The sequence below is a fragment of the Nuphar pumila genome, chromosome 7 (genome assembly GCF_984573655.1).
Source record: "Nuphar pumila chromosome 7, dmNupPumi1.hap1.1, whole genome shotgun sequence".
In the NCBI taxonomy this organism is placed as follows: Eukaryota; Viridiplantae; Streptophyta; class Magnoliopsida; order Nymphaeales; family Nymphaeaceae; genus Nuphar; species Nuphar pumila.
In genome coordinates, this window is record NC_143255.1 from 55719023 (window position 1) to 55746260 (window position 27238).

The following is a 27238-nucleotide window of genomic DNA, read 5'->3' on the forward strand; positions in this document are numbered from 1 at the left end:
CAACTTGTGTTATCCTATTTACCACCTGTATGTAAATCGAACCTGTGTTATATTATCGTCAACATGTATGTAAACCGAAAATGGTTAAAAATGATAATAGTTATGGATGTAGTTATTGTAAATACCTTTTCTCTTAATAAAAACAATCTCATATCTCACATAAGAGATTGAGTGCACTTTTCCAAATGCAGTTATTCTTTCTTTCATGGTATCGGAGCCACCTTTCTCCAACGAGCAAATCAATGACATCCAAATCATCAAACTCATTAGTCTTAATGACACCCACTGCATCTGCAACTCAGTGGAATGCAGTGGCAAGTCTAGTCTCGGTTAAACTGAATCGAGACAACTATTTTCTCTAGCATTCGCAACTGGAGTCAGTCATGGTCAGTCAAGACCTTTACGGTTTTGTCAATGGGTTGTTTTCTCAACTCATCGAATTTGTCACCGACAAGGAAGGAAGGCAGATAGTCAATCCTGACAATCATACATGGCGAAAAGCCAAACAGCTAGCTCTAAGTTGGATCAAAGCTACCATCTCTAAAGCGGTCCTTGGGCAAATCATGAGATCTAAGTCTGCCTGTGATGCCTGGGTAGCACTGGAGAAAGCCTATGGTTCGCAGTCACCATTGTGAATCATGATGTTGAAGAAAGCTAACTTTTATAAAAAAGGAATCAATGGACATGTTGGCATATCTTGACAAAATCAGATTCCTATCTGATTCACTGGCTGCCTCACGTCATCTAGTTGATGACACAGATCTCATTCCGATAACTCTTAATGGGCTGCCCATTGAGTATAAAAGCTTTGTAATGTCTATTACAGCTGGCACTACCATTCTTGAATTTGCCGACCGACCTATATATCTATTTATAAATTAAGAAAAGAGAGTACTCATGTTGCACTCCAAACCGTCTGAATCTCAAGAATTAACCCAAAATGACTTTTTGGCCACTCACAGTAGAGGCCGAGGACATGATTCCTACCAGTAAAAAGATAAGCAGATGATGGTCTTTATAAATGAAAAGCGAGGCATGAGACTAGGACACGATAAATCCATGAGAAAGTAAGTGCGTGCTTAAGTGTTGGTATCATGCCCGTGGGGCTTGCTTGAGACAGTAGATAGCACTGTCGAGTTTGCAGACATGATTGAGAAAATTAATATCTGCAAATCCGAGAGACTGGCTCATGTATACATCTGCACCGAGATATCCATTGAGAAAAGCATTGTTGAAGTCAAGCTATCGCATAACCCAGTTAGAGAAGACAACAAGTAAGAGAATAACCCGAATAGTAGTAGGCTTAACGGTATGACTAAAAGTCTCAAAGAAGTTGATGCCTTCTTTCTAATAAAACCCCTTGGCTACAAGATGTGCTTTATAGCGAGCAATGGTGCCATCAGAAAGCCTTTTGATACGATAAACCCACTTGCAGCAAACAACATTAAAGTGAGATTGCAGGGGGACCAAGTGTCAGGTATGGTTACACATAAGAGTATCATATTCAACGGCCATAGTCTTTTGTCGTTGGGGAAGTTGAGAAGCCTGTGAGAAGGAGAACAGTTTGGGTTCGAGAAGGGAGGCATGAAGACCGGTAAGCAGAAGGGGATAGAGAGAAGCCATGAACGATTTGGGTTTTAAGGAGCCAACCATGTACCGTGTGACCATGGGATGAGAGTGGTCAGGAAGACGATGAACACTTGTACTAGATGGAGGAATAGAAGGGTCCGTTGGGAGAGAGGGATTAGAGGAGAGAGAATCAAAGGATGCCAAGGGATCGGAGAGCAAGGTAGGGGATGGGTGAGGATCAAGGGATGATGACCTAAGGGATGATGACCTAAGGGATGATGACCTAAGGGAAGAAGGAGAATCAAGCCCAATATTCACGACAAGCACAAGAGACATAGGAGAGGGGTCAGAGCCAGTCTCAGGTGACTGACCTATGGATGGTGAAGATAAGGAAGGGGACAACACAAATGAGGGGAAGGTGCCAGGTGAAACTGATAGGAAAATGCCCCACTGAGTTAAACATGAAGGTGATAGAGGAGGCGAGGTTGATATGTCCCGAGAACTGTGGGAGGATGACTCGTCAAAATAGACATGTCGAGATGTATAAGTGCGACCAATTAGAGGATGAAAACAAAGATAACCTTTATGACATGATGCATAACCAAGAAAGAGACATGGTACTGTTTTAGGCTGAAATTTGAACCTGTTATAGGGTGTGAGTAAGGGATAACAAAGGCAACCAAAGATTCACAAGTAAGTATAATCGGGTTTGCGGTGGAAGAGAAGCTCATATGGTGTGCAGCGTCTTAGGACTAGAGTTGGCAGTCGATTGATGATGTAGGTGGTTGTTCGGAATGCACCAACCCAATAGTCGGAGGCTAAATTTATTCTACTGAACATGCTAAGATCGGTTTCAACAATGTGTCTATGCTTACGTTTGACAAGTCCATTATGTTTAGGCATATGAGGGCACGAGAAATGATAGAGTATACCATTATGTCAAAGATAGCTTTCAAACTCAGAACTTGTAAATTCTTCACCATTTTCAGACTGAAAAGATTTAATAGCAAAGCCAACTTGATTTTCAATAATGGACTTAAAGTTTTTAAAACAGTCAAACACTTGAGATTTATTTTTTGTGAGAAACAACCAGTAAAACCTTGAGTAATCATCAACTAATAGCAAATAGTATCTGAAACCTTTCCAGAAATCCACAGGCGCAGAGCCCCAGACATCTCCATGAAAGAGTTCTAGAGCTCGTGAATTGTTGGATTGGGAGTGACCAAAAGGTTGTTTGTGAGCTTTTCCAATGAGGCAATCAACACAAGTTTTTGTTTGCTTCTTCTTATCAAAGAAAATAATGTTTCTAGATTTAAGAAATGATATAATTGTCTCATTGGCATGTCCAAGCAGTCCTGCATATGCTGCCATCAATGAAGAATCACAACTTACCTTGATTGGATATAGACTTGCACTGGTTTTCGGTCTCTGAAGATGATCTCATCATCACAAGTAATTCTCTAAAGGCCATCACTTGCATCATCTCCAATCTCAGTTCTACCTTCTTCGTCAAAGACCTTAGGCGTTTAAGCTATTTTCTAAGCACCGAGGTTAACTATCTTAACCACGTAGTGCATCTGTCTTAACATCTTTACACTCTCACTCTTCTCAAGAAAGCTGTTATGGTTGATGCCAAGCCTATGACCATTTCGATGAGTGCGTCTTTTAAGCTCACGCAAGCACTGCATTCATTTCAGATGCAATGTTGTACCACAACATTGTTAGAGGCCTGCAATACTTATCTCTCACTTGCCCGGATATTGCGTTCGCAGTCAACAAAGTTTGTCAGTTCATGCATCAGTCATGTGAGGCTCATTGAACTGTCGTCAAGGGCATTCTTCACTACCTAAAGGATACAGTTGAATATGGATTACTTATTCATAAGTCTTCCTCTCTTGAACTAAATGCATACTCTGATGTTGATTGGGCCGAGTGCCCAGATGATCACTAATCAATTGGGGGTTTTGTTGTCTTTCTAGGCAACAATGTTATCTCTTGGTCCTCTCGTAAACAGTGCACCATTGCAAGGTCTAACATCGAAGCTGAGTACAAGTCTCTTGCTTATGCAACTTCTAACTTGCTTTGGTTAAATTATTACTCAAGGAACTTTGAGTTCCTCTACACAACCCTCCTATTTTATGGTGTGATAATATTGGGGCATTATTCTTAGCAGCCAATCCCGTGTTTCATGCTCGCACGAAACATGTAGAAATCGACCTTTTCATTTTGTTCGAGATCACGTTTGTACTGAAAATCTTTAAATTCAGTTTATTTCCTCTGGTGATCAACTTGCTGATGGGCTCACTAAGCTGTTATCTATCGTCACATTTTGAGACTTTCGAGACAAGCTCAATGTGCGTGCCCTCCCGTTGAGCTTGTAGGGGCATGTTAAGATAAATGAAGGATCACAATGACTGTTAGCATCGACTGATTTCTATTCTACAAAAATTGGCAAGATCACACATCTACATATGTAGCTGGCGAGCTCCTCAAATGTTGTTTACATATGAAGCTGGCAGCCACGACAGAAATCAGCAAGATCATGCATTCACATGTCACTGGCAGCCGAACTCCTCAAATGTTGTTTACATAAGTAGCTGGCAGCCTAACTCATCAAAGATCGTGTTTCAAAGATTACGCTTTACATACGTAGCTGGCAGCCAAATGAGTTTCTAAAATCATGAGATTGGTTAGCCCAACCTGTGTTATCCTATCTACCACCTCTATGTAAATTGAACCTATGTAATCTTATCGTTAACCTGTATGTAAACCGAAAATGGTTAAAAATGATAATAGTTACGAGATGTAGTTATCGTAAGTACCTTTTCCCTTAATAAAAACAAACTCACGTAAGAGATTGAGTGCACTTTTCCAAATACAATTATTCCTTCTTTAAGAGAGAAAGGGGACATCATTAGTAGCATGGGACATGGTTACCCTAGCACAGCACAGAAGCGGCCACAGTATCCGGCAAATAAGGTCGGTAAATAAAGCCCTCATTGGTATTGTGGTGGGCAATTTGTACTTTGATCGGATGTTGAACGGGTTTTATTCTTTAGAACCAAATATAATGTCACTAATTCTCCTTGGCGTTGGTCCCCTCCTTCACTGTTCTTTGGATGGTGGGTTCCAAATCAGTTTCACTGTCAGACTCCACAGATGTGATCTACAACTTTCATTTTGCAAGTATCGACATTTAAATCGCCTAAATAGGACTTGTACTGTTCCTGCTTTATTTGCAATTCAAAAATCAACGGTTGATAAAACACAAATTTTTAAGAGTATTCTTATCAAAACTACTATGCTAAATCTATCTATAAGGTCATATTTAATCAAAACAACTTGTATCATAAGATTTAAGAGGGGCGTGAAGGCTTAATCAAAACATTTGCTTCCTCCCTTTTGCTCATCATTGGCTGCCGAAACACTGTTTCTGGGGCTCAGGCCCTCCTCCTCATTCCAAATCCCTTTCATGGCTGATTTTGGTGAGTCGAGTTCAGACTCAGGCAAACTTGGATCGTAGGGGCCTCATTTTTCCAAGCATGTGGATCATGTGCAGGTCTTTTGAAGAATCTACATCCCATCTTTTTTGGTCTTGTAGATTCTTCAGTTTATCTTTGTTTCATCCTGGTCCTCCTCTGGTATAGTGGTGAATGATAATTTTTTTCTCGTGACCTCTTGATTGGGCCTCCTGGGGTCAGGACGTCGAAGCGCTGGTCTGGTCATTTCTTTGGCGTTCTCGGCTTCTGCTGGCTTGGTGGACTGTTTGGAAGGAGAGGAATGTAAGGACTTTTTGGAGTGAAGTATCGCGCAGGTTCAAGCAGTATGTAAGCAGGTTTTTGCTGATCTATTCCTAATTCTTGCTTCTAAATGGGGTCACTCGAATCTTGATTGGAACACTTCCATCTTTAGCCCTTTTCCTGATGTTTTCCATTCTTGATTTCTCATCAACTGATTGGCATGAGGCATGTACTCCTTAAGATCTCTTTCTGAATGAAACGATTTTCTTCTGCTTACAAAAAATAAAAAAATTGTAAAGTAAGATTGGCCAGCCTAACAATTAAAACAGGTGTTTGGCTCGGCCTACTAATATATACTTTTTTTTTGAAAGGCAAGCTGGGGTTAGGCAGACGCCCACCAGTTAGTTATTAATCAACTGTACCATTGGGTTTTGAACTTACAACGTCCCAACACAAGATGACGTGCACTAAGTGCTCTTACCAGACATGTGGAGCCCCAGTTGGTTGCAACTAATATATATTTGTTAAATAGTAAAGACTGTTTGCATGTATTTTACTCATGTAATATAGAATAAAACAAATGGTTACATGTTTCACATGTAAACTATAGAGGTTTATTCCTCAAATCCTATTGTTTTAAGCTTTGAAACAATATATTTTCTTATGTAAACGAGCCAACTTGGGCTCAGCCCAATAGCTGTAGAGTTCAAAATCCATTACTTTCAGCTTTAAAACAATGCATTTTATATATATATATATATATATATATATATATATATATATATGAACAAGTCAGTGGAATTCAGCTTGGCTTGTTACAAGCACAAGTCAAGCTTGAACACCTCCAGATCTCTTCCGACTTGATTATCAGCCCAACGTGCCTGTGCGTTTACATTAGGTTTTGATTTGGCATAACCAAGTCAGGCCCGAGCAGGCTCCTCTTCTTCTCTTGTCCTTGACAATGACTCGGCATAACCTATTGCTTTAAGCTTTGAAAGAATGTATTCTTCTATGAGTGAGTCAGTTGAGCTTGGCTCGATAGGTAGAGAGTTCAAATCCCATTACTTGTAGCTTTAAAACAATGTATCAAGTTAGCTCGAGATCAGCTTATTTAGTTCAAACTCATCATGGGCATGAGCTAGATTGGATTGCCACAAACACAAGTCAAGATAGAGCATCTGAAGATGGAACTCCTTTAGCTTAATTAAACTTGCCAAATATTATTGTTTCAAGCTTTCAAACAATGTATGTTTTATGCAAATGAGCCAGCTGGAGCTAGGCTCGAAAAAGTTTAGTCTCAATATTTTCAACTTTGAAACAATGTACTTTCTTGAAAAGGGTGCGAGTGTTGCAGTACCATACCACCATAACTTATAGTGGTACACTTTTGATTTACACGAACCAAACATTTAAAAGCAAAATTTGACCTTTAAATCATGTTTAGTATGATCTATTCAATATTTTCATCTATTACAGTTGACTCTAATATAATGTTGTTGGCCAATTTCAAACTGCTCATTTTCACAAATTATGAACTATTGATTTTCACTATCTTAAAAGGTAAAATCTTATGATGTATTGGAGGTGCTTAAACATATTAATATAGTAAATAAGCTGCGCTTAACATTTTGTACGGTTAGATCTAACATTTGGTGCGTAGATGCATACAGACAAGAATCCACAATACCCAAAAGGGCTTTGCACACCTAGCTAAGAGGGTCGGCTTATATCGATCAAGTTGAAGGGAGTTGCAAAGTTTGATAATTGTAGTGTGCGTTCTTTGCCGCAAAGTCAAAACCAAAAACTATCCCCGGTGGACAGAAAAGGAGCACACGTGAGTTGCCAGCACCAACACTGATAGAAGACCACCAACAGGGGCTCCGCTTGTCTGGTAGGAACAGCTAGTGCACGTCACCTTGTGTTGGGACGTTGCAAGTTTGAACCCCAATGATATCATTGTATAATGGGTAGCCTTAAAAAGAAACACTGATAGATGACCACAGTCAGCATGGCACCTTTCAGCTTGGGAAGCCGATCAGGTCATGCTGAACATGAGCGTTTTTGCTCATGCCAACATCGTGGCCGTCCGATTTATATTTTGAAAAGCTAAAAAGTCAACAAAACTACTTGGCATTCATCCAAAATGCAAATAGACGGCCACGATGTTAGCATGAGCAAAAACGCTCATGTTCAGCATGACCTGATCTGCTTCCTTCAGCTGGTAATGAGACGTCTACACCACAACAGTGGTTTCTCCTTATTATATATAATATAAAAGAACTGCATAGCGCTCACAAAGGCTCCAATCATCCGGTGGGCCCACTTGTGAATGTCATCAAGTTGACCGGACGTCCCAAATTTGAATTTCACTGGCGTCCCTTACACAATGTCGAAACTGAGTGTACTCCTCGGTGGGCAGTGAGGACCTCAAGCCAATATACCGTAGGTGATGGGTTTTTCCCCGACTGTCAAAAAAAAATGCAAACCACTGCAGGAACCAAAAGAGACTTCCTCTTTTACAAAAGAGTCAGCTGGCTTCGATGGGACACGTAATATCCATCCAAGGCCAGCCAATTCCACGGAAAGGAATCCGGTCCCCACCCCCACACCCACAACCACACAGAACCGACGCACACAATAATTGATAAAATTAGTTCACCTGCTCTTCATTCTGTCGTTCATCCCAATGTTCATTTCTGCCTGCCATTGACATCAATCGGACCACATCTCAGCGTGGAAGATCTAAATTATCCGACACAAACAGGCCGCACCGTTATATTGGTACTTCTCTCACGTCTCTTCTCCCCATCTCCCTTCCTGATAATTGAGAGGCAGTCTCCCCCCCTGCTCATCCCACCCCATCTTGGGTACCATCATTTCCTCAAATTTTCCTTCTAACTCTCTCTCTCTCTCTCTCTCCACACTTTGGTTTCAGAGAAATAGAGAAGGGAGCTTTTTGCAGGTTATGCTTTCACAGATGTGGGTTTTGACTTATAGGTATGTGATTATTTTGTGAGATCAGGACTTTGGATTTGTGATCTGGTGCGCCATGGTGAAGGAGACAGAGTATTATGACATATTGGATGTGGCTCATGATGCGTCCCCTGCTGACATCAAGAAGGCTTACTACCTTAAGGTTTTCAATATCCGCAAAATTAAAGCCTCTTTTTCTTGATGGTGGTTGAGTTCGCTTCTTCTTTTTATTTGTAATTCATTGCTGTCATAGTAGTATTTCTGGCCTGCTTAGTCATCATGATTATCTGAGCTTTTCCCTTTATTCGGTTCTTGTCTTTAATTATCCATCATAAGAGTTTAGTTTGCTAAATACCCGTATGCTAACTTTTTCTTTTTTAGTGTTATTGGTTTTGATGATGACACAATTGTACACACGCAGCGACCTTTGCTTTAAAGAAACTATGGCGTGGTTATTTGAAATCTTGGTTGGCCTCTGTATTCGGCGTATAATGGTGGCTAATTGCTCAATAAAGGATATGGAAATACTTGGTTTAACTGCAAAACACCCTTGAAGTATAAAACATGGTTCATTTCTTGGAATCAGAGTATCTTCATTGGGTTATTCTTGGGATAATGAGGTGGATTATTTGCTATACTTGGGGATGAATTGGATGTCAATGTGTTGTTTTATGTCGCCCAGCCATTGACATTCGACCACTCCGCGATTGTTGCAATTCAGCATTTCGACCAGGCAATTGCCAATGTCTACATCCACTGCAACTTGTATTTACATCACCAATGCTGTCATACTCATCTGCAAGATTATTTTTTCTACTACTGGTTCTTGAAGTGTCGGAGATTTGATGAGTCATTTGTTTTATTCAGCAAGGGTGCCACTTTCTTTTGTATTTTATGGCTCGTATTATGAATATATTAATGAAATTCATGCAATTGAGTGGTACTAATACATGGCATTTCAAAGGAAGATTTTGAGAAGTAGTCGAGAATTCAAATTAATCGAACTAATTGAGCTTGAACGTGATGTGGCTGGTTCAATTAATGATCATGAGAATATCCTGTCATATTTATACAGCTGAAGTCTCATCCCATTTTGAGGGGTATAACTTCCTGCATTCTTTAGTTATGTGATGCTTGGACTTACCCCATATTTGGTGGCCTGATGCAAGACCAGCGTTTTCCAATTGTACACCTTTAAATTGGTGGCCAAAATGTAAAACCTTATACCATGGATGCTGCTTTTACCACCATGCATCCCAACCCAAAACCCCCAGTCCTTTCCTTGGAAACTGTGAATGTAAACATCCTTCCATCACATTTAGTCCCCAATGTGGCAATCTCTTAATTCTTTAGTTATGTCATTCATGTGTCCTATGAACTTCATTTTCATTTTTGCCTGTTTTTTTATGGAACTATTTTGGGCCCTATCAACATGCTTAAACATGCCAAAACTGGTTGATAATAAATGATTATCAGCTTTAAGCTTTTTTCTTTTCCCTAGTGCCATCATAATCAAATATTCAGAGTATTCCTTTTTTAGCAAGAACCTCTCCCCCAACACATCGCCTTACACTTTAGGTGTCTGACAATTGATTGGATTGATTTTTTTTTTCAAATCATGATTCAATTTCAATAGCCAGGGTACATAGGGTGGTTCATTATCATTTGTCATTTAAAGAGATCCTTTTGTTTCTGCCATGAACCAGTTCTCCAAATGCCAGCCTGTTTATTGTGCAAGAAGGAGAAATGTTTGGTGCACTACGTTTTCTCTTTCATCCATCAAAGTTAATGAAATAATTTTGTGAGTAATCTTTAGGGGTCTTTTGATGGTCCTATAGCCCTTTTAGTCTATATACTTGCATCCAGTTCCCATGTATTGTGTGATACAAATGGAAAATTCAAGTTGGTATCATTTCATCTTTCAAAATTTGGATGCAAGGAACTAACAGTTATTCACTGTTCTTGTAGGCAAGGTTGGTGCACCCTGACAAAAATCCTGGTGATCCCAAAGCAGCTCATAATTTTCAGGTATTTTCTGTATTATAATTTATGAATCATACTTGTCAAAGAAGCCTTTGATTTTTTATATACTTGTCAAATAAGCCATTAATTTTTTATTCCTTTATTTTATAAATGATAACAATCTTCAGAATCAAGAATTCATAGTCAAATTGTTATGTAATATGAGGCAAATGGAGCAAAGTGAAAGCGCTATTATGGTCACTTTGAAACAAGAAATGAATTCATGGACTAAAGAAAGGATTAGTTATCTGTGTGAAAAATCGAGCAAACCATGCATGTTAACCTACATTAGGAATAAGCGGAACTCTACCATCTGTGTCAATTGTGGAGAAATATTGAATGGAGAGGCGGGCCCAACTATTATGCTAGCTTTTGTTCCCATATGATATAGTACTTTATACTTAAACCTTGAAGATGTAATAACTTATTATTCTTAAAATGGCTGTGTGGCTATTTTAATAATTTATAATAGCAGTTCTTTCCTTCAGCAAAGGGTTTTCCATTCTTGTAATTGTGATTGCGTACAAGGCTATTGGTACAACCTTTATGGTAAAATTTTCATATAATGAAAACATATAGGACGGACACATGTTTTCTCCATGTGAAATAGGATGAATATTCATGGGATTCTAGATACTGTTGTAATAGGAATAAGTAAATCACATAACTTGGATGTTTTCTCCTCCATATAAAGCAAACTGAATATTTATGGGATCCTACGTATTGTTGTTATGAACCAAGTAAAATCAAGAGAGTGGTGGCCTGAATATCTAGGTCAGTTTAGGTCCACTCCACCATATTGTTGTCTCTAGCATCTAAAAACAACCATTCTAGCCATGTTGTCATTATCTAATTAGAACCTGACATGCCCCAAATCTAGTACTTTCATGTTATTTCATCTTTCTTTTTTTTCATGGTATCAAAATAACTAAATTCATAAACTCTAGTTACATTTATGGAAAGCAAAGCATTTGGCTCATTTCTTTTATTAGATAATGTCTTATCTTAAGGCACTGGCCTGTCAAATGCATTTAATTATTGTTTGGAACATGAAAAGGTACTTGGGGAAGCATATCAAGTCCTAAGTGATCCCGAAAAACGTGAATCTTATGACAAGTTTGGAAAGGCAGGTGTATCACAGTAAGTATGCGTTCTGACAGATTTTCTAGCGCACTTACAATTTTCTGTGCATCAGGCATGCTACACTATAATGTTTCTTCTTATGCATAAAATGTGATTTCTTAATGTAATCTTCTATTCAAAACGTCATGATTTCATCTGGGTAATTTTTCTTGCACCAATGTTCATTGGTTTCAGAGATTCTTTGGTAGATCCTGCAACAGTATTTGGCATGCTTTTCGGAAGTGACTATTTTGAAGACTATGTGGGTGTGTTGGCTTTAGCTTCAGCTGCTTCAATAGAAGTTGAAAATGAACCACAAGAGCTTGCACAAAGGAAGCAAATGTTTAGTGATAAACTGAAGGTAATGTTCACCTAAATTGATAACTGAAATTTCACTACAACCGGATGATCTCTGATATTGTGTATGTAATGAAACACTAGGCAAAGAACAATGTCAAAAAGACTATAAGAGATGCACAAGCATACATGAGCCTTTTTCCGTCTAGGGACAGCGACAGAAAATACAATAGGCCACAAAGTGGCAAATGACACACACAATATGAGAGAGAGAGCACTTCAAAATATAAATGGACTTATTATTGAAAAAGGCCCTTAAAAGCCTTTAATTATACTGGGGCAAGACTGTAATGAAATAGGCGGAATTACAAATAACAAAGTGTAGAACACTTACAAGTCCAATAATGGACAAATACAAAGATAACCTATGTCACATGGGTGCGGGTGTGGGTGCGGGGGTGCGGCACTTTCAAAAAACTTGGGTGCGGGGGTGCGGCAAAAATATAAAAAATTATATATATATATATATATATATATATATATATATATATATATATATATATATATATATATATATATATATATAATTTTTATGTTTTAACAGTTAACTGACCCCCATCATATTTTTTATGAATTCTTTTATCTCCCTCATTCTCTAATCAAACCATCAGATTAATTTGAAAGAAAAAATAAAGCCAAGTAAGTTCACCATTACAATGCCATCTTAAAAAAAAAAATTAAAATAAATCCAAGTAAGTTCACCATTACCATCGTGATGTTTCGGAAAACCCTACCCTTGTAAAACCCAGGATTTAAAAAAAATGGTCGGACCCGGGTCGGGTCTGGACCCGACCCCCAACCCAGACCCAAACTGGATACCCCACCCCCGTGTTTTTATAAAGCAACAGAGGGGTTAGGGTTTTCTCATTCGAGAAAACCCTCCCTACCTCTGTCACCTGCTCTGGTCTCTCCTCTCGTCCGACCTCCAGTCACCGGCCGACGGCTCGTCGGAGTGCTGACCGATAGCCTCCCCCCCGCCCCCCTGTGTTCGTCCCTTTCCCTCTCTCTATTACCCTCTCCTCCCCCTCAGTTTCTGATGCAGGGCAGGACCCGATTGGGCCCATCGTGCCACCCGATCCGCCACAAAGGGCAGATGACCGGCTTCACGTGTATGACCCCTTGCAGGTACGGAGCCGCGACGCAGGGAGGTGTTAAAACGTATCATTCAACCTATGTAATCTTATATATATTTTATATATATAAAGGATAATACATATTCATATATGGTATATATGCATATGTATTATCCTAATTATATATATAAAATATATATTTTTCTATTTATAGGCATAGGGGTAGTTTAGTCATTTCACAGTTTTACGCATATTCCATTTGGAATATGTTTGTAATTTTTACTTTTATTTTTCCTTTTTATTTTTCTCTTTTTTTGTGGTTTGCGCCACCTAGGGAGGCTCCCCAAAGAGTCGTTGGGGAGCCCCCAACGGTCACAAATGTGACCGTTGGGGGCTCCCAACGACTCCTTTGGGAGCCTCCTAAGTGGCTCCTCTCTTGTATTATAAATAGGGGTTTTCCCCTTGTAATTCACTCACTTATTGGAGGAGCTTATGCTCCATTGTATAGGGTTTTTACCCTCTTCTTTCTATTTCTTCAATAATATTCAACTTATGACTTTAAGTCATATTTATCCCTTTTATGGGTTTATGTATTAGCACTTGATGTGCTTGTGTTGTTCCCTTAAGTGGGTATATTCGCACTTAATGTGCATGTGTATAGGTTCATTATCGAACCTAAAATATTCAAAGTCACTTTCTAACATGGTATCAGAGCAAGGTTGAGATCGAGTTGCTCTTTGGTGCATCGGGAAGCGTGGTATTCAAGAAAGTTTTAAAGAAAAATGGTGAAGTATTCATTTCTCTCTCTTTTCTAAAAGTTATTCGGTATGCATTCTATTTCTTTAAGTATTGTATGAAGAATTTAATATGTTTTTTTATGTGTACTCTTTGTCATTATGTCTTTTTATAAAAATTTGAGTTACTTGATACTCTATTGAATCTTTTTCATATAAATACTTTTTTGTATGTTTTTCTTTGAAAAATTTTAAAATGATAACTTGTTTGGCGAAAAATTAGATATATGATTGCTCAAAACTTAATGGGTCGGTAAAAATTTATGACCATTGGAGCCTTGAATTTATATTTTAAACCTATCTTTGTTTATAAGAATACCTTTTATATATGGTAAGTCTTTAAAGAAAGGTATGTTAAGATTAAAATGTTTGTGAAATGTAGTTTTTCGAAAAATGCTTGGCATATATGAAAAATTCCTTAATAAGTTTTTGATTCACTTACCTAATGTGTCCTTTTTATATGAGCAACATTTAATTAAGAATTTTTTTTTTATATATAATTCCGGTTGAATTAAGTCATGTTTTTTTATAAAACTTAAGAGCTTTTTGAATTTTTCCTCAATAAATGTTTAATTTTATAAATTTATGCCATAGTACAATCTTACTTTATCATAAGGTTTTTTAACAAATCTATTATTCTTCTTTGTTGGGATTTCTCTCACTTTAGTGGAGTTTCCCCCTTCTTTGGGAATTTTGTGTGTTTTGAGCTCTCTTTAAGGAGCCTTTTGGTCCTTATAATCTTCTTGTGAGTATATGCTCTTTTATGAAGATTTCATGGTTGTTGTGAGAAGATTGTTTGTGAGTATCTTCTCCCTTGCATAATATCCTTCAAAGATTCATTAATACTTGTAACCCTTTGTGGATCTTTTGAGATTGGTTGTGAGCATCATTTTTTAAGTTACAATAGTGGATTTTATAAGATTTTCAAACTTCACCATCTTTATGAATGCCTATATTAGCCTAAGTTTGTTATTTGCTCACTCAAGATTATTGTCATTTAAAAATCTTGCATTGCATAAAAGTGCATCTATTATCATTTGGTATGCATTTAATTGCACTTTATATCTATCATAGTTGAGGCTTGTTTTTGACTTTTTCCAAATGGATTCTTACGCATGATGTTGCTTAATATTTCATAATTGTGTTAGTTGCATAATAAGTTTTTTTTTATAAATGACTTCTTTTGAAGATTAAGCATAATTCGTGTTTATGCAAAATTGTTGTTATAAAACATATTATTGTGATTGATTATATTGGACCTTTGATTCAATTTTTAATCGGTCATCTTTTCTTTGAAAAATAATTCCTAAAGTGTTTATTGCCTTTTTGTGGCATTTATATTTGTCCATCACATGTTTTTTTAATGCATCATTGTTTTGGCCTTATTTTTATATTGGAGATGTTTGTTGAGGTGAGTTAAGGGCACCTTGTGTTATGTCATTTTAGATTGTCCAAATTGCCATATTATAGATGGTGGTTGAGGTGAGTTATGGGCACCTTGGGACTCTAGAATGATTTGGTATATGATCTCTAATTATGAGTGTGTCACTCGTTGTTATGTCATTTTAGATTGTCCACTTACCATATTATAGATGGTGGTTGAGGTGAGTTACGGGCACCTTGGGACTCTAGAATGATTTGGTATATGAGTGTGTCACTAGTTTGATGTTGGCCATTGATCTTATAGATGCTCTTATTTATATATAAATGTGATGGATATATGATGTTTGAAACCTTAAAATGTTTTACTGTATATTAAAATCAAGGTTTTAGGGATTATTGCCCAACCTTTTATTGTTTATGAAAATTATGAGTGCATTTGCACATTTGTGATTTCGTGCTTTTGTGCACAAGTGTTACATATGTTCTTGGTGTGCGTATGTTCACACATTTATTTTTGAAGAATATTGATTGATTTATATATATGTTTGTCATTACAAGTTTTATTACCTCAAAAGTCTTCTCCTTTTATAACCCTTATCTAAGTGTCATCATATGTAGACAAGAATTTTATTACACCTTTGTGTGTTGATAGCCCTTTGTTGACATTGTTTCTCTTGTTCTAGTAGCTAAACACACTTGTCTTGAGTGTTATCATATGTAGACAAGGCACGTTGATTCACACCATGGTGTGTGATTTTAGTCCATGTTGGCGTTTGTGTCCTTGTTCTAGTCGCTGAGATGTATGCCCATGGTTGACTTATTTCACTCATTTCAAGTGCCATGTTATGTAGACAAGAGATGTGTTGTGTTTTAGCCCATGGTTAGCCTGTTACTCTTGTTCTAGTAGCTAAACATACTTGGTTTTGAGTGTATTTTTACGTAGACAAAAGATGCTTTTGGTCCATGTTGGCGTGTATTCTCTTGTTCTTGTCGTAGATGCACTCATTTCAAGTATTATTATATGTAGACAAGAGGTTCTTTTGCACACCTTTGTGTGTGTCTTTGGCCTTTAATGGCATTATATTTATATTCTTGATCTAGTAGCTTATATACTTGATTTATGGGTTTTTGAGGACTAATGAGGTAATTGTTTGTAATGGATGAACTATTGTTGAAATTTGCAAAATTTCATTCATGACTTGTGTTTTAAGATATTCAAGTCAATCATATTTTTGATATGCATATTTTAAAATCAAGTTGTTTTTTTTGGCATTTAATCCATATATTAAGTGCTTATGGTTTTTTGGCCACTTTTGTATGCAAAATGTGTTTTTTGTCAATTGAGTAAGATTTTCCTAAATAGGTAAGATTCTCTACTCAAATAACACTCTTCGTTTTGCCTCGTAAATGGATTTAAAACCTTGTGAACTCTTATTTTGGGTTTTTATCTCAAATCAATAAAATTGTTTATCTTTCATTTTTATACCCGTTTTGGGTTGTGTGTATTCTTAAGTTCTCTTTGTGAACATTTGTGGTTCTTATGATGTATTTGTGAGAACTTGTTGAGAGTCATTTGTTGTAGCGTATTTTTCACTTTCTTATGCTTATTTTGTCTAAAGTATGCTTGGAGACTTCGTTTCTTTTGTTTGGCACTTCATTACATGTTTGAAGCATGTTCATCAATGATTCCTTTAAGTATTAATTTATTTCATGATAGTACATGCATATGCTCATTATGACCTTTTAGGCCCTCATTCAACAAAGCATATATAGCTTATGCCTCTTCGTAGGCTTATTGTGGTGTCCCTTAGTGGACCATTTTGTTATTCCCCATTATGGGGTTATGTTTGTCCAATGTTGGACCTTATGAATGCATTATGCATTCTTGCAATTCATTTCCGCATAATTTGCTTCCGCTCACTCTTTAACATGATGTATGATTTTAAAACTTTGGTTTTCTAAATTTACTTTTCATGCTAAAATAATTATCCTATCATGTGCTTCAAATTTCTATGCATAAGTTATATTTTTGCACCATTGTTTTGCGGATGTGTCATCCGATGTGGTTTCAATTGAGCTTGTTAGAAATGTTCCAATTGAGTAAAATGCAAAGATATGTTTCACTTGTTTCTTTGTTGTTGTTCCACAGGATCTTGAAGATAAGAGGAAAAGAAGTACCTTGGATAGATCATGGAAGGTGCTCATCGTTAAAGACGTTGGAGGAAGACATTTGCAATGACATTCGTACGGAAGGCTCTTGAAGCCTTGAGAGTCTTCCTCCTGCTTTCTTCAATCTTTTCGTTCCCCCACACAAAGTTTGAGGGGGGGTGTTAAAATGTATCTTTCAACCTATGTAATCTTATATATATTTTATATATATAAAGGATAATACATATTCATATATGGTATATATGCATATGTATTATCCTAATTATATATATATAATATATATTTTTCTATTTATAGGCATAGGGGTAGTTTAGTCATTTCACAGTTTTACGCATATTCCATTTAGAATATGTTTGTAATTTTTACTTTTATTTTTCCTTTTTATTTTTCTCTTTTTTTGTGGTTTGCGCCACCTAGGGAGGCTCCCCAAAGAGTCGTTGGGGAGCCCCCAACGGTCACAAATGTGACCGTTGGGGGCTCCCAACGACTCCTTTGGGAGCCCCCTAAGTGGCTCCTCTCTTGTATTATAAATAGGGGTTTTCCCCTTGTAATTCACTCACTCATTGGAGGAGCTTATGCTCCATTGTATAGGGTTTTTACCCTCTTCTTTCTATTTCTTCAATAATATTCAACTTATGACTTTAAGTCATATTTATCCCTTTTATGGGTTTATGTATTAGCACTTGATGTGCTTGTGTTGTTCCCTTAAGTGGGTATATTTGCACTTAATGTGCATGTGTATAGGTTCATTATTGAACCTAAAATATTCAAAGTCACTTTCTAACAGGAGGTACCCCTGCGCACCTACTCCAGGCGTGGTGGAGTTCGCACGTCACAGAGCCAGCAGCAGATAGAAGTTGACCCGGATCGCGGTTCGGGTCCAAGCCTGGACCCGCGACCCGGGTCCAGTAAATAGCCTTTAAAAGGCCCACCCCTAGGGTTGCGTAGGGGGATTGCTTTGAAAAGTTTCAGCTGTCATTTCTGTTTGTTCTTTTTTGCTTATTCTTTGTTACCTGCAGTCTGTTCCCTTTCATTCCTTTACTATTGGTTGTTTTTCCCTTGATTATTGAGACTTGTTGAGAATAATAAAAAGTTTGGGCCACACCGATTCACGGTGGGCTTCTTTTTTCACTCCTCCTCCGACGTGGATTGCATCAAAGTGGTATCAGAGCTCCGGCGTCCACCTTCATCAGCGAGATGACTCTTGAAGCGGGGACCGATCCGGCATGAGGCGAGGAGTGTGAGGAGGCTGGCAGCGAAGATCCCATGCTGCGCGTAATGGACGTGTTAACGAAAATCCAGGAGAATATGTTGCGCATGAGTAGGGATATCATCGGCCTGTCGAAGCGGATGGATGGGTTTGATGACCGCTTGACAACCCTCGAATCGCACAAAGAACCGTGCGCAATACCGGGCACAGACCTCATTGATGGCGCAGCCGCAAGCTTGATTCCCAACGTTGCAGAACCCCATCAGCCGACGCAACTCCAGCAAGGTCACGTCGCTACTTTCCTGCTGGCGCCAGCATCCACCCCTGATCTGGGCACTTTTCAGCAGCACCAAGGAGCCCCGATGAGCAGCAACCCCCTGGTAGTGGTACCTCACCCCAGGCAGCGAGCACCACCTGCGTTGGTATCGCAGGTCGGACCAAACCTGCAGGACCCCAGCCGTGCACTGGGTCCACCTGCTAGTCTGGGCTCGTGGTCGCGTGTCCCTGCGACTGCGCCGCATGTCGACCCGAGCCTGCAGGGCCCCAGCGTTGCGCTGGGTCCACCTGCAGGCCCTGGCTCGTGGCAGGGTAGTACGCGGATCGCACCGCAGATCGAGCTGGGTCGGCAGGGCCCCAGCGTCACGTTGGGCCCTGCCGCAGACCCGGGTTCGTCAGTCCGACCCGGGAGGGAGTCACCTTTCCCTCCCGACCCCGCGCAGGGAGTCTCCGTGACCGCACCCCCACGAGCGGGAATAGGCGAGCCCCTTTTGGTTGGGCCATACCCAAGAGGGTCCAATCCGGATTTCGTTACAGCAGGGCACAGGCCCGTTTCGCTGGGACCAGCCGTTGGGTCTCAGGGAGCGGGTCTGGGTCTAGAACCCCTTTACCCGGCCTACCTAGTTGGTTCCGGTTCGCGGGCGGTCCCGAACCAGACCCAACCTATTACTTTTGACCCTCAAAATAGACCCCATGTCGACCCAAACCCATATCGGACCCGAACGGAGCTCCAGTTTGAATTTGAACCGGGTCAAAACCAGACCCATAATCTTATGGATCGTGGATCGAGTTCAAACCAAACCTCTTATCCCCACAACTCGACCCTCGATCCAACCTATCCATATCTGGGTCCGACGAGTAGTGTAGGAGTGGGCCCGATCCACATCCCATCGGGCGAATCAACCCATCAATATACCCACCAGGCCCAGTACCCAAACCCAAACCGACCTGTCAACCCAGTCCTGACCCAGAACCCAATACAGCATCCGACCCAACACCAGACTCCTAATCCACACCCATATTATACCAACCCTACCCACCAGGAACCCGAGACCCACCCGAACCCTCCACCCTACCTTGGACTTCCCGTCATCTCGGTACCCCAATATCGGCCGCAGATGGTGCCCGCCCACGGGCAAGCCAGACCGAGACAATGTCAGCAGGAATCGGCGCGACCTGACCGCCGACCCCCCATCGGTAGAGTTCGTCAGCACCATCATCCAGGCGAGTAGTACCGCACAACGGACAATGAAGCAATATGGGACGACGACATCTTCTGGAACGAGCATCCTGCAGGAATGGTGGAGCCTCGACAACAGAGAGCACCAGAACACTCCTCCACTTACGGAGTGAAGCTGGATCTTTCGGAGTTTGCGGGGCGATTCGACGTGGAGCAGTTCTTCGACTGGTCTTATGTCGTGCAGTTCTTCCTCGACTATCATACCGTCGCTGAACATCGTCGTGTCTCTCTAGCGTCTACTCGATTGAGAGGCCTAGCACATACATGGTGGGTGGAGCTGCAGCGATCGAGAGAGCGGCAGGGATTAGAGCGCGTACAGTCATGGGAGGAGATGCAAAGATTGATGCAGTCAAAATTCGTGCCTTCAGATCACACCGAGCGAGCCTACAAGGAGTACCTGATCTTGCGTCAAGGTTCCCGAACTGTAGCAGAGTACACTGCGGAGTTCTATCGTCTTTCCCTGCGTGTGCAGATCGAGGAAACAGTTCGCCAGCAGGTCACGAGGTACATTTCAGGTCTCCGCCCTGTTATTTCTGATGATTTTAGTTGTGTCACAGTTGAGACATTAGATCAGGCCAGCAGTTACGCCATGAACATCGAGGAAAAGCTAAAAAGGAGGCAAGAATATAGGACTTCCCGTAGTGAACCCACCAGTCGACTTAAGTCGGGTTTCCCAACTAGGGGAGCAAGCTTCCCTAGTGATTCAAAGCCTACAGCAGAGTTTAGCAAACCTGACCAGTCAGGACCAGCTTTCCATACCCGGTCCAAAGCCAAACCTAGTGAGTCGACCCTTCATTGTTTTAAATGTCAGGAGTTAGGGCATGTCGCGTCTAAGTGTCCCACCGTGAGCAAGAACACCCATCTTGTTGAAGGTATTGTAGAGTCCGCATCTGAGAGTGAGAGCAAGTCATTAGTTGAAGACGAGGATGAGAGGGAAGTTATAGAGTTCGACGGTAACGTCGAAAGTTTGTTGTCCATCCGTCATGTGTTGACCACACCCCGAGAATCGGCCCCATCGAAATGGTTAAGGAATAACATTTTTAGGACCCGGTGCAACTGTGAGGGTCATGCTTGTGATGTTATCATTGACACCGGAGTATGCGAGAACATGGTGTCTGAGAGTGTAGTTTCTACCTTGAAACTCAACACCGAGAAGTTGTCCCAACCCTATAAGATGGCCTGGTTCAAGAAAGGAAATGAGGTTCCCATCACTGAGCGATGTCTAGTCCGGTTTTCCATGGGGGAACACTACCACGATGAGGTGTGGTGTGATGTAGCCCCTATGCACGCGTGTCACATCCTTTTGGGACGTCCCTGGCAGTTTGATCGCCAGACAACTCACGATGGCCGCAAGAACACATACACTTTTATCTTTAATGGCCATAAGATAGTCCTTCTTGTTAGAATTGTATTTGTCTTGGATATGGATCCAATATGGGATCCATATCCGTACGTATGCTCCCCCCATATGGGCGGTGGCATACTTGTAAATCTTGTAATGTTTTCATGTATTTTGTTTAGAGGAAGAAGATCCTATATATACATAATTAAAGAGGGACACAGACATTACGTGCCCTACTTTTCTCTCTCCTTTTGGCGCCTTCCTCCTCTCTTCCTTTCCTCTCTTCTCTTTTATTACTTTGATTTTCAGATTGAAGACTGTTCTCCAAAGCTTGAAGGCGCTCTATCTTGAAGACTTATTCAGATTCTTACATGGTATCAAAGCGGAACGTCACCTGGTAATCCAAATCCCCAAATCTGTCTTCTCTACCCTAACCCTAAAGTCGTTATTTCTGCCGCCATTTTTTTTTCTCATCTCCCTCGTTCGTAATACTCTGCCTGCGTCAACATAGACGCAGAAATACCCAAACCCTAATACCTCTTTTTCTGTCTGCGTCAATATAAACACAGAAATACCCTAACCCTAATATTTTTTTTTTGTCCACATCAAAATCTACTGTCTGTGTCTATTCTGATTGTTATTCTCTTGTGTTCTGTGTTCATCTTGGTGATTTTCTTTTATGCATACTGGTTTTTCATACGTGACCTCTTGCTAGAATCTCTGCCCTCCTTCCTGCATGCTGTTTTCCTGCGTGCTATCCCTTTTTCGATTGCTTTTCGAACAACATATTCTCTGCTAGCATATCCGCCATCCTTTGCGGGTAATTTTCTGCTAGTTTCTTGTTGGGCTTCACAGTAGCACTGCTTTTCTCTGCTTCACGTCAAATGGTGCTTCTTTAATCTTACATTCCAGCATTATATCAGCACAACCATGTCTGCCCTTTCTTCGAGTTTCCTCTCCCAACTCATCTCCCAAAAGTTAACCCATTCCAACTATTTGACGTGGAAACGTCAAATAGTCCCTTTCATTAAAAGCCATTGTCTATATGGTCACATTGATGGCTCTACTCCAGTCCCGCCTGAATCGATTTTGTGTGAAACAAAGGATGCTACTAGTTCGGTGACTGCTACAGATAATATCCCTAATCCGGCATATGCCGTATGGATGGCACATGATCAGGCTTTAGTTGCTTATATTACTTCTACTCTCTCTGAAGAAGTGCTTGCAGGTATAGATGATGATATCTCAGCTTTTCAATTATGAATATGCTTGCAAATACATACTCTCAAGTTTCAGAAGCTAGATATCTCCAATTGAAGCGTCAATTTCAAAGCATCAATAGAGGCTCCAGATCTGTACTTGAGTATCTCTATGAGATTAAAAATGTCAGCGATCAACTTGCCATTATTGGTCATCCTATTTCAGACAAGGATAAAGTTCAGCAGGCCCTCAGTGGACTAGGGTCAGAATTTGATATATTTTGCACTGCTCTAGAGGTTCTTCCTACTTTACCCTCTTTTGAAGACCTAAAGGCAAAATTGATCCAGCATGAGGCTGGTAGAGTTCACAGGCATGATGCTTCCCTTTCTACTTCACCTAGTGTTTTAGTTACTTCTACACATGGTATGTCAGGACAGCGTGCACATACTTGGGCTCACATATCCGGCCAAGGAAAGGGTATTCTTCCTACTCCTCAGGGCAGTACTCCTGTTAACATGCCAAAGCGTATCCCTACATGTTTCTATTGCAACAAGAGAGGACATGTTAAATCTGAATGTTGGCACAATCCTCAGAACAAAGCCAAGGGAGGTCGACGTGATCACAGACCCACCCCCTCTACCACTTCTAGATCGTCTTCCTTCTCCTTCACGCCCGATGCACAACAACTCCTAATGACAGCTATGTCCAACCTGAATCTCAAGCAAAATGATGATGGTGTCTGGTATGTGGATTCTGGTGCTGCCGCTCATGTGACAGATGATGCAGGTAAACTCTCTAGTGCTTCTCCATATTTAGCAAAAGGTTCTGTAGTTACAGGTGATGGCACTCATCACAAAATTACTCACATTGGAAATGCATACGTTTCTTTGCCGCATACTTCTCTTCCTTTACACAATGTTTTAGTTGTCCCTAATGTCAAGAAAAACATTATTTCAGTATCTAAACTCATTGATGACTCTTCCTCATCAGTTGAATTCACTCCTTCCTCTGTTTTTGTCAAGGATCCTCTCACCAAGACGATATTCACTGAAGGAACTCGTGAAGGCAACATGTACGTCCTCAAAGAAGCTCCTCCAGTGTCCAAGTCCAGTCCACCTGTTTCCTTTCCTATTAGTCCGAATGAAGTCAATTTGACTCAAATTGATATGCCCTCTGTTTGGCATAATCGATTAGGCCATTGTAGTCATTCTTTTATTTCTAGTCTTGTTATGGATGGATTGTTGCACAAATCCAGTTTGAGTCCTGTTAATAAGTCCGGCATGTGCTCAAGTTGTCAACTTTGTAAGAGTCATGCCCTCCCTTTTAATTCCATCAATAAAAGAGCTTCTAAATTGTTTGAGACGATTTACTCTAATGTTTGGGGACCAGCTCCTGTCTCATCTTCTTCCGGCAGTAGATACTATGTCATTTTTGTTGATTCCTTTTCTCGCTATACATGGATACACTTCATAAAACACAAGTCTGAAGTGTTCCATCTGTTCACTCAATTTCATGCCCTCATTCAAAACAAATTTTCATCCAACATAGTGCATTTTCAATGTGATGGTGGTGGTGAATATTTATCATCTGAATTTACTGAATACTTGCTAAATCATGGCATCACTAGACAGATATCTTGTCCACACACACCACAGCAAAATGGCATTGCAGAACGCAAGCACCGGCACATTGTAGAGACTGCCTTAAGCATGCTCCATGACACTGATCTCCCTATGACTCTATGGACTGAGGCATTTCACACGACTGTTTATGTTATAAATCGATTGCCTTTAGCTCTTCTCGCAGGGAAATCTCCTTTCTTCCTTTTGAATCATGAGCATCCTAAGTATGATGAGCTTCGGGTTTTTGGATGCATTTGTTATGTTCATGTTGATTCCAGCCTCCGGAACAAACTTCAAGCTCGGGCTGTTATGTGTCAGTTTGTGGGCTATGCAGATCACTATCGAGGCTATAGGTGCTATAATCCCCTAACAGGTCTATACATATTTCAAGACATGTTGTTTTTGATGAACTCAGGTTGCAGTTTCACACTTCTTCTAAGGCTCTTCATGATTCAGCGTCCAGACTGTATGATCCATGGTTATGTGCTGATATCTTAGGCGATGGGATTCAACCGACCACCTTCCCAGCCCCTTATGACAGTACTCACATTGAAGCAGATATGTCTGATGCCCAGATGGATGATCCTCCTTTAGACAGGTTTTCTGGCTTGGTTTATTCTCGTCGCACTCCTGCCTCTACTACTGATTCTGCCATTGTTCCTTCCCATCCACGAAGGTCCACTCGAGTGAGGCATCCCGTGGATAAATGGGTAAGCTATGACACTTTCAGTTTGGATTTTCAGCTTTTTATGACCAGTTTGCATAAACAGACTGAACCAAAGTGTTATTCTCAAGCCTCTAAAAATTCCCGTTGGATTGAAGCTATGAATGAAGAAATGGAAGCCTTGAATGAATGTCAAACATGGGAAGTCGTTCCACGGCCAAGGGATAAGAATGTTGTTGGGTCTAAATGGGTTTATAAAATCAAATATAAACCAGATGGCAGTATTGATAGGTATAAAGCTCGACTTGTGGCTAGAGGTTTCACTCAACAACATGGCGAAGATTATGATGAGACTTTCAGCCCTGTTGTTAAGATGAGTACCATTCGAGTTATTCTTTCTCTTGCAGTTACTCTTGGATGGCCATTACATCAACTTGATGTCAAAAATGCATTTCTTCATGGTTTCCTCAAAGAGGACGTTTACATGGAACAACCTCCAGGATATGCTACTAATGATTCTAATTTATGGGTATGCAAGTTGCACAAGTCATTATATGGGTTAAAATAGGCTTCTCGTTCATGGTTTGAAAGGTTCTCCCTTCACATTCAAGAACCTGGTTTTCAGAAGAGTGCCCTTGATCATTCTCTATTTATCTATCACAAAGGAGGGATCACTACTTGGTTATTGATATATGTGGATGACATAGTTCTCACGGGTAATACTTCCTCTCACATCGTTCAAGTCAAAGAGGTGTTAGAACAACACTTCAAAATGAAGGATCTCGGGGACCTCAGATACTTCTTGGGTGTTGAATTAGACAGGACTGATGACTCTCTCACTCTTTCCCAACACAAGTATGCCCTTGATATTCTCACCTCCTCTGGTATGACTGATTGTAAGCCCATTAACACGCCCAGCATTTTGCATGCAAAGTTGAACGTTTCAGATGGCAGTTCTGCATATCCTGATCCGACCTTTTATCGCAGTATTGTTGGGAAACTTCAATATCTGACATTCACTCGGCCCGACATTGTATATGCTGTCAATCAAGTTTCCCAATTTGTGCATGCTCCCACAGACACTCATATGGAAGCTGTCAAGCGTATCTTACGTTATCTCAAGGGGACTATTGGCGATGGACTTACTTATAAACGCATGTCTCCTACTGTGGATGGTCATATTATCTCTACTTACACTGATGCTGATTGGGGAGGCGACCTTGATGAACGCCGATCTGTTTCTGGCTATTGTGTCTTTCTCAATTCTAACCTTGTCTGTTGGAGTAGTCGCAGACAACGCGCCATTGCAAAATCCAGCACAGAAGCTGAATATAGGGCCATGGCTGCTGGCACTGCTGATGCTACTTGGCTTCGTCACCTCCTTGGGGAATTATCTCTTCCTATTGCTCAGTCTTCCGTGTTGGTTGACAATCAGAGTGCCATTAAAATTTCATTCAATCCCATACTTCACAGTCGTACCAAGCATATTGAGATTGATCAACATTTCATTCGTCAGAAAATAGAAGATGAGGAAATCTCCCCTGCATATATACATACTTCTGAGCAAGTTGCTGATCTTTTCACCAAAGGACTCACTGGATCACAGTTTTGGCATTTGAAGAACAAGTTGGGCATGATGAAAACTCATGCACAACTTGAGGGGGGATGTTAGAATTGTATTTGTCTTGGATATGGATCCAATATGGGATCCATATCCGTACGTATGCTCCCCCATATGGGCGGTGGCATACTTGTAAATCTTGTAATGTTTTCATGTATTTTGTTTAGAGGAGGAAGATCCTATATATACATAATTAAAGAGGGACGCAGACATTACGTGCCCTACTTTTCTCTCTCCTTTTGGCGTCTCCCTCCTCTCTTCCTTTCCTCTCTTCTCTTTTATTACTTTGATTTTCAGATTGAAGACTGTTCTCCAAAGCTTGAAGGCGCTCTATCTTGAAGACTTATTCAGATTCTTACACTTCTACCTATCAAGGAGACCGGGTTTCCCACCGTGGACAAACCTGAGCGAGTCCCCAGGCTAGCAGGCCTCTCGTACCGGCTGTTCTTGAACCATTGTCAGGAAGATGGCTATTGCTATGCCCTGGTGGCAAAGCCCTTGATGAGTTCGTCAGTGTCCATTCCTGCGGACGTCACCCCTCTTATAGAGGAGTTCCGCGACATTATGCCGGATGACCTACCTGATGGATTACCTTCGACAAGGGTAGTCCAACATGCCATTGACTTTGTGTCAGGGTCGAGTCTATCCAACCTTCCCGCATATCGCATGAACCCCTCCGAGCGTACCGAGTTATTAAGACAGGTTCAGGAATTACTGCAAAAGGGTTTCATTCGCGAGAGTGTTAGCCCTTGTGCAGTACCCGCCTTACTCACTCCTAAGAAAGATGGGTCCATGCGCATGTGTGTTGATAGTCGCGCGATCAATCGCATCACGGTCAAATACCGTTTTCCCATTCCCCGT

At 40.5% G+C, this 27238-nt stretch overlaps 1 protein-coding gene across 4 annotated transcripts in view; it reads left to right on the plus strand.

Annotated features, from left to right (window-relative positions):
• The first annotated feature begins 7952 nt into the window (after window positions 1–7952).
• Window positions 7953–27238, plus strand: part of LOC149832295 (chaperone protein dnaJ 10-like) — a 101543-nt gene continuing 82257 nt past the window's right edge. The window contains exons 1-5 of one of the 4 annotated variants that reach the window (XM_090014423.1): window positions 7953–8176; window positions 8332–8445; window positions 10251–10310; window positions 11362–11444; window positions 11622–11787. In XM_090014423.1, coding sequence (XP_089870549.1) covers window positions 8359–8445; window positions 10251–10310; window positions 11362–11444; window positions 11622–11787 — 396 coding nt within the window. In that variant the 5' untranslated portion in view covers window positions 7953–8176; window positions 8332–8358. Of the gene's footprint in view, window positions 8177–8244; window positions 8446–10250; window positions 10311–11361; window positions 11445–11621; window positions 11788–27238 lie in introns of all 4 variants that reach the window. The other 3 variants (XM_090014426.1, XM_090014425.1, XM_090014424.1) reach the window with 3 other exon arrangements.